Source organism: Macrobrachium nipponense, chromosome 7, assembly GCF_015104395.2.
Source record: "Macrobrachium nipponense isolate FS-2020 chromosome 7, ASM1510439v2, whole genome shotgun sequence".
Taxonomy (NCBI): domain Eukaryota; kingdom Metazoa; phylum Arthropoda; class Malacostraca; order Decapoda; family Palaemonidae; genus Macrobrachium; species Macrobrachium nipponense.
Genome location: NC_061109.1, coordinates 60,236,967 through 60,251,778, shown reverse-complemented (window position 1 = coordinate 60,251,778; position 14,812 = coordinate 60,236,967). Strand labels below are relative to the sequence as shown.

The 14,812-nt window shown below is 34.3% G+C and overlaps 1 protein-coding gene across 5 annotated transcripts in view; it reads left to right on the top strand.

Moving 5' to 3' along the window:
• Positions 1-14,812, top strand: part of LOC135217499 (receptor-type tyrosine-protein phosphatase kappa-like) — a 184,774-nt gene that overhangs the window by 155,564 nt on the left and 14,398 nt on the right. For 3 of the 5 annotated variants that reach the window (XM_064253454.1, XM_064253450.1, XM_064253452.1), the window contains 5 exons: positions 532-667; positions 1,231-1,377; positions 7,134-7,233; positions 9,434-9,510; positions 10,837-10,974. In XM_064253454.1, the coding sequence (XP_064109524.1) occupies positions 532-667; positions 1,231-1,377; positions 7,134-7,233; positions 9,434-9,510; positions 10,837-10,974 (598 nt within the window). Of the gene's footprint in view, positions 1-531; positions 668-1,230; positions 1,378-7,133; positions 7,234-9,433; positions 9,511-10,836; positions 10,975-11,712; positions 11,845-14,812 lie in introns of all 5 variants that reach the window. The other 2 variants (XM_064253451.1, XM_064253455.1) reach the window with 1 other exon arrangement.

The window sequence follows — 14,812 nt, the reverse complement described above, 5'->3', positions numbered from 1 at the left end:
TTTAAACTGTACTTTATATAATAGTACATCAGACTGTTTATTTTAATTCTTGACCTTTACCCTTTTCCGCAACAAGAACCCCCAAAATTAGAGATGCTTCTAAACTAATTATTACCAAATATATTTGTCAATAAATGTCTACTTTATTTTTAACCCTTCCCGTTTCACTGTTTTTTTTTTCTTCTTTTTCTTTTTACTGAGGCAGTGCGATGCTATTGGCTCTGACAACCAGCGCTTCCCAGGTTAAGTTAATTCTCAATTTTCAGGGCTAGTTTTATGTATTCTCCCAGTTTTCAGTTAGGGAATTTCAGGGTCTCTAAAGTAATGTCCCGTTCTTTTGCTTTTTGTAGGGTTTAACAACTGAGTAAATGTTCGGCTCTGTCATCCACCCCTCTGCAGATATCACAAACCTCGTCGTTGATATATTTACCCGGAAGTTAGCGTTCAAGTCCAACATATTCAGCCTGGCTCTCATTATCACACACGCACACACCGGACGACCTTTAGACTCACCACCACTTATCTTTCCAGCGATGGCGGTGCGAGAACTGGCGTTTACCTAGCGGTCGACAGCAACTTGGAATTACACGAGGAGGACGGTAAATTCGATATTTACGGATACGTCAAGAAAATGAGAGCGGCGAGATCAGGTCTCATAGAGACTGTGGTACGTTTATGCAAAAAACAAAACTCATTCTGATTATATTTCTTAAAGTTTTCATTTGATTTTGTCGCTGTTTTGTTGAAGTGCATGTTATAGTCAAATAGGTGGTTATGAACGAAAGATGGTAAGTAGTTCTTGGTAAAACTGTTTTTCATCATGATTTGGTAACTTATTACCGAATAACTGACTGATTGGTTGATACCATTCAACAATTAGCTTCCAGTAGTATATCTGGTGTTATTAGTACTAGTGATTATATATTTAATGTTTTAATCATAGCTAGCGCCTACACCTGAGAGATTAAATATTTATGGATCAGTTTGATGATCTCTCTTTGAAAATAGTCACGTTTCCGCATTAATACACATATATGTATATGTGTATTAATACACATATATGCGTATATATTAATACACACACGTATGCTACATATGTACATGCTAGCATACATATAAATCCCCAATTTCAACGCCCATTCTCTTCGCCCTTCAGATTATTTCCTCATCATTACTCAGTTCTCCTTCAGATAAAAAGCTGCTCACTGACCTCTTCTCCCTCTCCTTCAGGATCAGTACAGGTTCGTCTACGACGTCCTGGAGGAGTTCCTCCTCTGCGGCTACTCCTTCTTCCCCGTCAGCGAGTTGTCGCAGCGCCTCAAGCACAAATCCATGAAGGTCTCCGGAAACAAGAACGAATATCAGGTGGAATTCGAGGTAAGATTTCAACCTTCACGGGGTGAGTTTTCAGAATAAGATTTCAACCTTCACGGGGTGAGTTTTCAAACTGTCTCTAAGTGGGTTGTTGGTTGTCTCCTCGATTTGATCGAGAGATTCCTCTGGTGTCGCACACACGTTGGCCAGGGACGCCTGAAGGAGTAAGAAAATAAAATAAAACTAGACACGTCGGTCATAAAGTACGCGACACATATTGATCACATTTCAGTTAATTTGTTTTCCACTTCAATTTTTTTTTTTTTTTGACTAAATGAAAACTGAATTATTGATATCTCTCAAGAAATAGCAATCTAAAAAAAAAAGATATTTCTCAATTATCTAGACGAAAAATTTCTTGGAAGACGCCAATAATTCAGTTCACATTCAGTTACAAAAATTCGCACGTGGAGAAATGTATGATCAGAAAAACAAAACTACAATAACAAAGTTCACATTTTTTCAATGTTTAATACAAGTGAAAACCTTTAATAATGAATATCATTGATACATTCACCAAAATAAACTTCCAAGCCTAATTTGTTAATGGGTTCAGAAAAAAGATTACATCATACCCTTCATATACTATTTGAAAAAAAAGTAAAATAAATCGAAGAAAAATTATACTACATTTACAAAACTAACTCATGTAAAACCATACTAATTCAATTCTCGTTCAGATCAGAGCCAAAAACTAAATTATTAAGAGGGCTTAATATTAATTAGTTTATGAGATCCATTCAATTAAGAAAATCTTTCCGCTGCTTTTTATCTGGTATTCATATAACTTGCTTCTGTCTCGGATTAGTAATAATAATAATAATAATAATAATAATAATAATAATAATAATAATAATAATAACGAGAACGACGGGACAAATCAGTCTTATTATACATGTGTGCATTGACGCAAACCCTTACTAGCCATCATTAACTTTAGTTTTTTTTTCTACCTGAAATTGAGCAACTATGTTTCATAACGTTGATAAAGTTATTTAAAAGTTTAATTTACCTAAGAAACACACATAGATAAATACATATTTCCATACACACACACACACACACACACACACACACACACACATATATATATATATAGATATATATATATATATATATATACAAATGCGTAAATAGTGTTTAATGCACCTTTTTATCTTCATACACACTATATATGTATCTGTATAATGTGTTTAATAAAGAATATGTTTCATAACTCATCCAATAAAGAATGTGTGGGAAGTAGGAATACTTGTGTTTTAACTTCACTTGATTAAAACGAGTAAAAGTAGCATACCTTTGTATTGAAGTTTATATATACTAACGCTTCTTTTTAATGTCTTCTTTTCCTGCAAGCTATCAGAGAGGAACGAACAAGTATGGCGAAGTACACAGTATTGTTTTAACTTCTGTTGAAAGATTTTATACACACACACACACACACACACACACACACACACACATATATATATATATATATATATATATATATATATATATATATATATATATATATATATATATTATATCCTATTGCTGGATACGCCTTCCCTTTCCAACAGGATCCCAAGGAAGCATTTTCTTTCACTCCAATCTAACTTGAGATTGTGTTCTTGTAACATTTTCCTACATCTACATCTATCTAACATCCTACACCTTTTAGGAAAGGATTTATCCTCTAGTATGAAAACCAAATGGTAAATAAAACACTCGCTTCACCGGCTCTTCAAAGGCAGAGGAAAAAATTACTTTCTCCCAGAAACCTTTCTGCACCGAATGTTATTTTCAATGAATCGACAACCAGAGGAAAAGGTCACTTTTAAGACAAGATTTCTTGACCAAAACAAGCAATATATGATATTCTTCTGTTTCCTTGAGTGTGGCGAAAAAAAAGTGGCTATCAATAAAAGCAAGAACGTAAGAACACATTGTGGAGGCCAAATATTTATCCAGACATTGATATTTTAAATGTACAGTTCCTTAGAAGCTAGGAAAGATTCAGGATTCTCTAGACTAAAACTTGAATCACTACAGAGCAAATGAAGAACACGGAGTTTAGTTCAGCCAGGCTTTAGCTTTCAGTACAAACAACGACTCGTGCCCCGCCAATGCCTCCGTAATTGAACGTACCTGTAGGTGCCCAGGAAGCTTTTGGAAAAGAGGATATTACCTATTATCTTCGTACCGAGCGTCTTCCAAGTGGAAATGGTTTCAGAGAGGTGCCTTACAGAGTTATTTCTCGATGAGATAATTCGCTCATCATCAATCGTGATCTCTCTCTCTCTCTCTCTCTCTCTCTCTCTCTCTCTCTCTCTCTCCTGTCAATCTACAGACGACGAACTGGGAAAACTTGTGAAAAAGCCAATTCGATTCCCATTCGAAAACCCGTTCCCTAGATTTGTCTATGGGAGAACCTAGGCCTATTTCATTTGAAAAAGAAGGCAGTTAGGTTTTCATTCGAAGACTAACTCGTTGCCTAAATTTGTCTAAGAGAAAACCTAGTCCTATTCCATTTGCCAAAAAGGCAATTAAGCTTCAATTCGAGGAAACTTTGCCTAAATCTGTCTATGGTAAAACCTAGACCCACTCCATTTGCAAGAGGGGCAAATTAGGGTCCCGTTCGAAGACCCGTTGCCCAAATATGTCTTTGGTACGCGAGCATCACTGTTCCTTGTAGACATCAGTGATCATTTTCTCCATTTGCTGCTATGGAAGTTACTGACTCATAAAGGGAGAGTCCACTTCTTGATTCTTCTAGAGAAGCCCATTGGTTAAAGAATCAGATTCTCAGTCTTTGATGTAGAATCCATAATCAAATAGCCTCTGTGTATAATAAATCCTGGTTATTTTTCAACTGCCTTTAGTGGATTTAACGTGAAAAGAACATTAACATTTGGAATATGAATATTACCATAAGAATATGCCAGAGCTTGCTCTATCAGTATTCATTTTCTGGAAGTTCTAGGCGCTTAGTAGCAATAAAGGTGTTTGTTCCAAATTATTCGGGGAACTTTGTTTTTAGGGAGTGGGATGGGCCTAAGGAACTTTTGTGTTATATGAAAGACCCACTTGTTTATAATTATAAAGTCTTTTGATTACAAATTGCCATTTCAACGGATAACACTATTGTCATGTAGAACGAAAAAGTCAAGATAGTTCCGTGTATATACTGAAAAGTAGAAAATATATTATTATTTAAATAGCTACCAGTTTTATCTTCATGTGCCCAATCACAAGGCATGGCCTATCTTATAAAATTGAGTAAAATATGTATCGTTCGTATGCATGACGCATAACAAACATTTTACCTTGCATTTTGTAAACTGGGAACTTGACGAATGAGGTATCGCGTTGTAACTATCCTGCTCTGAAAACTGTGGAGATCAACATAAAACATCGTGAACATTTGAAAAACTCGCAAACGTTTTGCTCATGAACTCGATTGTGACAATGACAGATGTTAATCATCTCTCTGTAAGATTAGAGGCAGGAAGCTACTCATTTATCAAATGTTGAAGATTTTTTTATGTATGTAGTTCCATAGTGAGATGGTACATTAGCCATGAAGTCACTCTGGCACTATGCTCTCGATAACAAGTGTGAGTGAGCTGACAGTTACTGCAGATAGTAGTTTTAGTCTCACGGTAGTTTTAGATGGATAACTACTTTATTTGAAGAGTTTGTTTAGCAATGTTATAGATGGTTGCATTTGATAAGTGTGAATGAGATGAAACATGCCTTAAATAAATAAGTTGGAAGATCATAGTTGTTAAACGTAGTGCTGAAGATAGTTATAACAAACAGCATCCACCTTCTTACCACTGCAGATAATTGTGCGAATAATGTTATTCGAACTATATGAACATTAATAAAAAGAAAATCTACTTGCCAGAGTTTCTATACACAATTTATGTACTGTAATAATAAAGGGTTCACTAGGCTTAAAATTCTCATTATTATCACAATCGCCTTTTCCATGAAAATAAGACTGAAAATCAAAACAATGCTTATTGTCTCGACTGGTTGCAAAAATCCACATGTCCAAAACAGGCCTCTGAGTCCCTTTAATACTTTATAACGCTTTGTGCAAGGGGGGCGTGCCGGCATGAGGAGAACTTAACCGAAACTATTTCCAATGATCTGACGGTGACCAGTCAAGTTCGTGTAGAGATTCTGTATTATCTATGGCATTGTCATTCCATGTCAGGTATTAGGTGCTGTTCAGGCTTCAGTCAACAATTGATCAGGCCACTTCTAATCTTAGGTAAGACTTCAATCTGCACTAGGTTAGGCTTCTGTAAATAGTACTGTTAAGCTACAGTTTGCCTGTCCGAGTGTCACGAATCAGCCTGCTTCAGTGAGACTTCAGTCTTCTATAGGTCAGGCTTCAGCCTGTCATCAGTCAGTCATTAGTCTCAAGTCAGGCTACAGCTATTCGTAGACAGATCTGAGTCTACTATAGGTTGGGTTCAGTCTAATGTGAGTCATAGTATGGTTAAATCTGCGGACCTGCATGCTTGCATCAATACATATTTAACTATAAATACAGACCCAAAACAGTGAGACAGAATATAGCTAAATCGGTTTATTCTTTTAATTATGACCACTAGCAGCTGTCACGCCAAATAACTTACAATCAGTCAATCACTTCTGACCAGGATTAATAGCTCAAAGCACAAGTAAATCCGTTAAGGATTTAAGTGATTAAATAATGTTGATCTGCAATGTTCTGAACAAAGAGGCATCGGTATTCAGAACCAGAAACTATCAAGATCAAATAACAATGATAGATGAAAAGTTTTGCTCAATGAATCATTCATCTTGGATCACGGCAATTTAATTCTAGTCATGGAAGCATTGCCATACTAGTTTTAAACTTTCATAGGGATTACTCGCTGCATGTCTTGAGAAATGATGTACCCTGAGCAGTGACTAACTCTGTTTTTAAAGGCATATATAGTCCTCGTCATTCTATTCTAATGACCGCACCTATGCACAGTATTTTATTCCAAAGGTCTGTCGATCAAGGTGGATACAGATAAGTATATCTAGTTTCTTTTTTCCAAGCTGAATTTTATGGGGATTCCTAAATAGATTTTGGTGTGTGTATTTATATCATCCAAGGTTTAATTATTTCACTGATATTTTTTTCTTGAACCTGCATCAAAATTCATGTATACTCATTTAGGTATGATTACATTAAATGAGAATGTCCAATTCACCCATATCTATACAGGACCATATGTTATAATAATGACAACGTTCTCTAAACTAATTTTCAAATGATAAATTGGTAGATAATATTTTAAAGGCGCAGTTTATGATATTTGAGATAAACACATAAAGTCCCTTATGGAAACAAACAATACAAGAAGGTTTTCACAAGTTGATGCCATCTCTAAGGAACAAGAAAATACGGACAAGTTACACTATACTCTGTTTTTTTTCATCTGTCCATCCGCCTGTGGTGGTCGCGCATGGTAACACTGCGTCCTGGGCTTTACAAAGTTACGCTATGTGTAAGTTTTAGGTAAATAAAAGGATATCTTGGTGTACATTTGCAACTAAAACATGTTTTATTAATTTACTGTATGCGAATTACACCGTTAATATTCGAAATAGGATTTATTTAAAGCCCCGGACGCAGTGTTACCATGCGCAAACACCACAGGCGGATGGACAGGTGGAGAAAAACAGAGTATAGATAACCTTATCATAATTCACGAGCTTACAACTACTTACGCACTTTTGCCTTCCAGAAAATATGCAAGATGACCCCAAGATTCACCATCGGAGACTGCGCAGGAGGTCATCGCGCAGACAATAGGGTCAAGAACAGAAATGTCCTCTGTGTTCCTCGTAAGACCTTTTCTTATTTCGTTCAGTCTGAAAACAGAACAGAACTCTTGAACCGGGTTTTCAATCAGTGACAAATATGTGGGGGATGCTGGATATAGTATATATCTTAGTTAATCATTGTCAATTTAATTTTTTATTACTTTGTTTTATATATACTTACAAGCATACACACACACACACACATATATAATGTCTGTGTGTGAATGTGTGTAACTGCATAATAACAAAATTCAAAAGGGAGGTCCTCCAAAAAGTAAATGCTACATACTAAGTGTCCTGATGATAATTATGTTTACAACATTCCAAAAACTACTTAGGTAACTGATCTTGCTCTTCCGGTATTTCTGGTTGACCTATGGCAATTCCTAGATAAGGATGCTATGCCCTTGAAATTTTCAATTTATATATATATATATATATTATATATATATATATATATATATATATATATATATAAAAGGAAAATGATAGTCAGAAATCCAAGCGCTTTCGTCTTTACTAAGACATTGTCAAGGAGCTAATGAAATGCAATTGGAGAGAAAGGTCTCAGGTACACAACAAGATCAAGAATGCCAGATGGTTAATTGTCAAAAGGGTAAAAATTAAAAGAGATAATCCAGGATTATCGGATATCACACGGTCACAAACCTAAACAGATTTGACCCTAACCGAAATTACAAAGTATCTTTACAGTCCAATATATGTAAAAACTGAATATATTAATTTTGTTGCTTATATTTATATACAACTTTTTTCATTATGAAAGCATCAAGTTTAAATAAACCAAGACTTAAATTTAGAACATTTCTATTATTTGACTTGATGAAACAAGATTCGATGATATTCCTTTTAACTGTGTCATTACATGGGATTAAGGCTCTTGCTTGACTCCAGTTAATAGGATGATCTAAATCTCTCATATGTACGAATAATGCATTCGATATTTGCCCAGTTCTCACAGAATATTGGTGCTGTTTGAGACGTTGTGAAAGAGATTTACCGGTCTGTCCGTAATAGACTTTATCTCACTTTTTGCAAGGAATTTCATATATGCAGCCTGGAAGATCTTTGGGAGAATTTTTTATTACTAAACTCTTGATATTAATATTACTGAAAACAACATTTATGTTGAAAAGCTTTAAAATTCTAGGAATATCTAAAAACCTTTCATCATAGGGTAATTTTAGAATGTTATGCTTACTAAATTCAAGTTTGTTATTAGTTGAATAAAATGTTTTTCTAGCTCTTTTCCATGCCCCATCTACAAAAGTCCTTGGGTATTTAAGTTTCAATTCTCAAACAGCACCAATATTCTGTGAGAACTGGGCAAATATTGAATGCATTATTCGTACATATGAGAGATTTAGATCATCCTATTAACTGGAGTCAAGCAAGAGCCTTAATCCCATGTAATGACACAGTTAAAAGGAATATCATCGAATCTTGTTTCATCAAGTCAAATAATAGAAATGTTCTAAATTTAAGTCTTGGTTTATTTAAACTTGATGCTTTCATAATGAAAAAAGTTGTATATAAATATAAGCAACAAAATTAATATATTCAGTTTTTACATATATTGGACTGTAAAGATACTTTGTAATTTCGGTTAGGGTCAAATCTGTTTAGGTTTGTGACCGTGTGATATCCGATAATCCTGGATTATCTCTTTTAATTTTTACCCTTTTGACAATTAACCATCTGGTATTCTTGATTTTGTTGTATACCTGAGACCTTTCTCTCCAATTGTATTTCATTAGCTCCTTGACAATGTCTTAGTAAAGACGAAAGCGCTTGGATTTCTGACTATAATTTTCCTGTGGTATTCGCTTATTTCATGAAGTCACGTACATCTACTATGATTTTTTAAGCATATATATATATATATATATATATATATATATATATATATATATATATATATATATATATATATATATATATACATACAGTAAACCCTCGATATTTGCAGTCTTGATATCCGTGTGCTAACTTGCCCGACTTCTGAAGATTTCCACAGGATCTTTAATTTAAGGTGTATCCACAATTCGAATCTATAATATCGATAAGGTTTTTGGTATTGGTAAGACTGCTAACTAGAGGTATTTGTTTATATGTTCACCTGGGTTTTGTGTGACAGGGGCAGAGAAATACCAGGAATGCCTTAGTAATTGTCAGTTTTCTCTCATTATTTTGCCTACAGCTGATAACTTCCGTCCGTATATCACGTCGTTCCAGGGTAATAGCAACACAGATTATATTAATGCTGTATTTGTAGATGTAAGTATTACTTCACTTTCTTCCTTTTTCAAATTCTGAAATACACATGACTAAATATAAAGCATATCATTTAATGTTATAGTCAAACTCTGGTCATAAATTTGCTCACAAATGAAATAATTAGTGTTGAAACCTTTACTGTACCATTACAAAACACCTTGGTCTTGTAATGCCTCAGACAACTTTCTTATCAGTAGCAGTAATTAGTTACTTAATTACCTCTTCATGAAGATCATGTTCCTTAATTTTGGCACATAGCACCCATTCATTTGCTCTAATTAAACTTTCACATCCTTAGTTGAAATTGCATGTATTTGAGTAACTCAATCCCTGGAAATATGATAAAACGTATTCTTTGAGTCTCTATTAAAATTCTAGGGTAATGCAATGATATCCCTTTAATAGTTTTCCAGTGTTTAAAGATGCGCAAAGTGCAGATGCTCATTAAATGTATACTTTGAACATCTGCAGTTAAGGATACGTCCCCACAGCAGTAAACCGAGTCATAAACATGTGGGCAACATATCACACATTCGTCACAAACAGGTTAAATACACGTCCATTACGTTTTGGTAGATGTACCCATTACTCATTAGGGTCATTCCATTTGTTCTTCATTTATGTTTACTGACTTGTTTTCAATGTTTCTGATATGTGCGTGCTAAGTTTCCAACATGTGTTTGTGGTATACTTTACTGCTGTGTGGATGCACCCTAACTATGGACAGTGATTGTCGATTGGGCACCTTGAAGGCTAAATAGTTTCTAAGTTTAGCCTAAGGTTGATTTAACTGTGCAAGATAAGAATGAAACTTTCTACTACTGCATTGTTTCTCTGAGCTCAGATTTAGCTTCTCAAATATGAAATCCAGTGAAATTTCTTACTATTCATCATAGCAAAATAAAAAAAAAATGCAGTAGCTTTCAGCTTATGAAGTTTTGTACATTTGTTTTTCAGTCAAAATCTTATATGGTAATAATGAATATTATTGATCTACATAATGAATTATAACTACACCGTACAGCAAACTTACAATCTCTACACACTTGACTTTTGATTTTTTGAAGAATTTTCTTACTCAAAGACATAGCAGGCTATATAGCAGCAAATGGCAGAGACAAAAAGCCTAATCATATTTAAGATTCCACATAGAACCTATCTTTATTCACAAAGGGTTTCAGGAAGAAAGAATTTGCACAAGTGTAAAGGTGCCTTTGCGACAATGTAGCATGTAACCTTACCACCCTGAATCCATTATTTTACCACGTACTTTTGCTCCCTGCATCTTGTTTACCCCACCGTGTGTGTGTTATGGAACCTCCCAAGGGTTACTTGAGACCACGAGAGTATATTGTGGCCGAGTGGCCGTTGAGATCGACCATATCAGACTTCTGGTCTCTCGTTTACGACCACGACGTGACGTCAGTGGTCATTCTGTACAACCCTCCGCCCACAGAGGCCTCGGTAAGATACCCGGAGGACCACTTAAGGACACAGTAACCAGAAGAGGAATGGCATTCCAGTGAAACTAAACTGATCGAGGCGAAGAGAAATTAAAGACTTTGAGACACTGGCTGTCAGTTTTTGGCGCTGGTTGGGGTCAATGATTGTAAATTTACTCAGATTTTGTAAGAACTACTTATTATCTGTATCAGTTTAGGTTTCTGGTTTTCATTTCTAGTAACAACTTTACCAGTTTTGTAATATATTTTGATACGTGTAGCTTTGCTTGATTTGTATACTTTTTAAGCAAAACAGTGCTTAAAAGGTATACTCAGTGTCAAAGTATATAGCAAATAGGAAACAGAGTATTTTTTCTTAAGATAAGATACCAAGATACCATTTTGCACTGCAGTTTTTGCTGACTCTACTTATTAAACCATGTACTCTAAATGCATACTTTACAGAACAAGGGTATTAATCTCTTAGCTGAGCCAGACACAGGATTACCTCAAAGCCTAACTAAAAACATTTATATACACAGCCACTGGTATATAGTATTAGCTTTTGAAGCCTCTTTAAATGGATTTGTTAAACAGATAAAATATTCTGGCCACGTGATCCTGGACTGGCGTGCACCAGGCAGAATCCTCATCCAGCGTCTCGGAATGCTCCCCTGACTCCTTATAAACTGGAAAAACCTCCTTAATGAACAGCAGTTTCCTTCCTCCCAAAAAAAGGCATTTGGCGTGTTCTTTGCAGGGCTACACTCATCCAAGAGAGTACATTGTGACGGAGTGGCCTACAAGCCACACTCTGGGAGACCTTTGGTCACTGGTTTTTGACTACGATTGTAGTGCAGTTGTGGTACTCTGTAATCCTGCCAACTCTTCGGTATGCAAGATTCTCTACACTCGTCATCGTACTGCACTGTGTTCCTCGTTTTTGTAATCTAAGTTAAACGAAAAAGTTCCTTTATTAATTTATCCTGGAACCTTGTGGACTGAATACCAGTGAGGAAGCCAATTGTACCCACAGCTAAGAGCCTGCACAAAGTATTGAGTCAGTTTCAGAAGGAGTTACTTCATCGGATTTAGCTGTCATATGCCTCCATAGCTGTGGACTAATTAGTTCCCTCAAACATCATAAACACTGACATCAACCAATGCCTTTTTGCTCATTCCATACAGCATTTTAAGAAGTGGTCGTTTTTTTTCTGAAATTTTGTATAAAAAAATTTTTACGACCTGTTTCTTTGTAAGAGATAGAGTGGCAACAGAAGTTCTTTTTTTTTGTGCACGGATGAAATCTGAAGACCTTTCTTCCCCTCCATGGTTTTTAACATTGTATTCTCTAAGTGGACAAAAGCAGTATCAACCCTTTGGGAACACAGTTTTGCTTACATTTAAGGCTACTCACCATCCTCCTTTATAAAACTGTTGGCGGAAGGTTACCAGAATTCCAAATCGCTCAAGTGATGTTGAGGTCACTTCCACTCCAATGAAATTTCATTCTTTCTTCTCCTACCCCGAAATAACAGAGAAATTTGCCATGGAAATAAGAGGGTGATTCGAAGTAATCTCGTTCCATTACTAATTCACCTTTTAATCACAATGAACACAGAAGTTCATTTCAATGATTTTTTTTTTATTTTTGGTCATCTGCTTCATATCCATCACCCATGTTTTGCCACAGTAATTAACGACATGAGATAACTAACTTGCGTTTGTTGTATATTAAAATTTGGAGTAACTGACTTGGAACGACCGTACATCTTCCAAAGACAAAATGGTTGCCTTATATGGGATTAATGCAGCAGTTTTATTTTTTCTATAGAATAGATTTTACCTGTGTGATTTTTCACCTTCATCAGTTTCCAGTGGGAAGTTGATCTTCTTCCATTTGACTGTCTTTCTTTATATTCTTTTACAACATCTACAATAAATTGATGTCAATTTTTTTCTAGTACACATGAACAGAGTTCTCATCTTCTTGGTCTCAAAAGTTTGATTTTATGAGTCTTTTGTTTTAGAAATTATTGATTCAATTTCCATCCTAATTGTACTTATCATTTTAGAATTCCAAAGTTCTGAGTGTAATATTTTTCAAGTTAAATGTCACACACTTGGATGATGTACTTGTGCTTTATATATATATATATATATATATATATATATATATATATATATATATATATATATATATATATATATATATATAATATAAGCGCTACGGCTATGTCTCTCTCTAAGTAAACTAGACTCTGATCCAAAAACAGAGGCCAAGAAGATGAACCGAAAGAAAAAGAAAAATATAAATCTCTCAAAATATTTCTCAATTCCAGCGTTTGTTGGTTCAGAAGCAGCGGAACGGAACAACGTCTGCTTCAGAAAAAAAAAACAGACATAAACCTCCCATATATAAATATGATTCCATGTATCTTTGCTTTGCACGCAGTCAATCATTTTAAAGCCTTATTTCTTAAGGAGTGATGTTGTAGGGTAAGATAGTGTTTTTTTTTATCACAACCTCTGAGTCACTTGTTTTTCTTAAAGGCTTGAGAGGCTTTGAAAAAAACTTTTGACTTTAATCTGGGTATTGAATAAGGTAGAATTAGAAACTGATGTAGATTTTTTGTTGCTTTAAAATTTAAAACCCGACTTAGTCCTCTGTCGCTGATGCATAATATGTTCCAGTTTCTCGCACAAACAAAATTTAACATTTAAAAAACATTTTGGGAACCTTACACCAAAATTTCACGCGCGTAATTTTATTCGACAATTTTACAAATATCTTTAATAATAAGCTTTTATTACATTTAAGGTTTTATTTGTTATTTAGGATAAGGGTCTGTTATGTTCACAAATGTGAAATTTAACTTCCTGTTTTGTATTAATTGATTACATTAGTTTTTAAGACTAATATATCTGACCACTTCTTTTGAGGAATAGTCACTAGATATAAGAACATTTAAATTTTTACCATAAATAGTTTTAAAATACATATATCCTTAATCATAAGAACAAAATCCATTTTAAAATTATTTCAAACAGATGATTCATACTTTTATATTTATTTATGCATTATATATCAATAAATAAATATTAATATATTGCAAAATAATATATCAAGTATGCTAGTATTTCTTTTAACAGAAAGCATCAGTGACAGAATATAAACTAAAGTATCTTGACATTTGTATTTTATTAGTATGTAAATGATTAAGGAAATTTTAGAATGAGCTTGATTTACGTTCTTTACATTGCTGGGCGATGTAAAAAATCTGATTAGTCTGATGTGATGCAAAAACCATTAGTAAGCAAATGCAGTAAAGTTTTTGGAGTGTGAGCTATTTCAATATCTTATTTTTCGAGATGACAGGTAATTTAAAAGCTTTATTAATGATTCAATTAGTGGTTAAGAGGTCTTGGCTAAGTTTCACTCTACATTTTTAGAAAGTAAGATTGAGACCATAGCAGGTATATCGAAAGCTCATGATGCTAATGTGATAAAAATTATTATTTTGACGATTACGAATGATACCTTTCAGAAAAGCCGTCATCATTTGGAAAATTAGTTTTGTGCTGTTTGCAAAAAGTATCAAATAAAAATGAGAATATACATCATAATAATAATAAACATAATGAATAATTTTGTGGTCTGGAACCATAACGTTCACGAATGATACCTTTCAGGAAAAAATATGAATCAAAATGTAGAATGTACATGATGATGATAATATTAATGCTTATTTCTATGGTCTAGAATCATGACGTTTACGCATGATACCTTTCAGAAAAGCCTGACGTCATCATTTGGATAGTCAATTTTCTGTGGTTTGAAAAATATTCATTAAAAATTA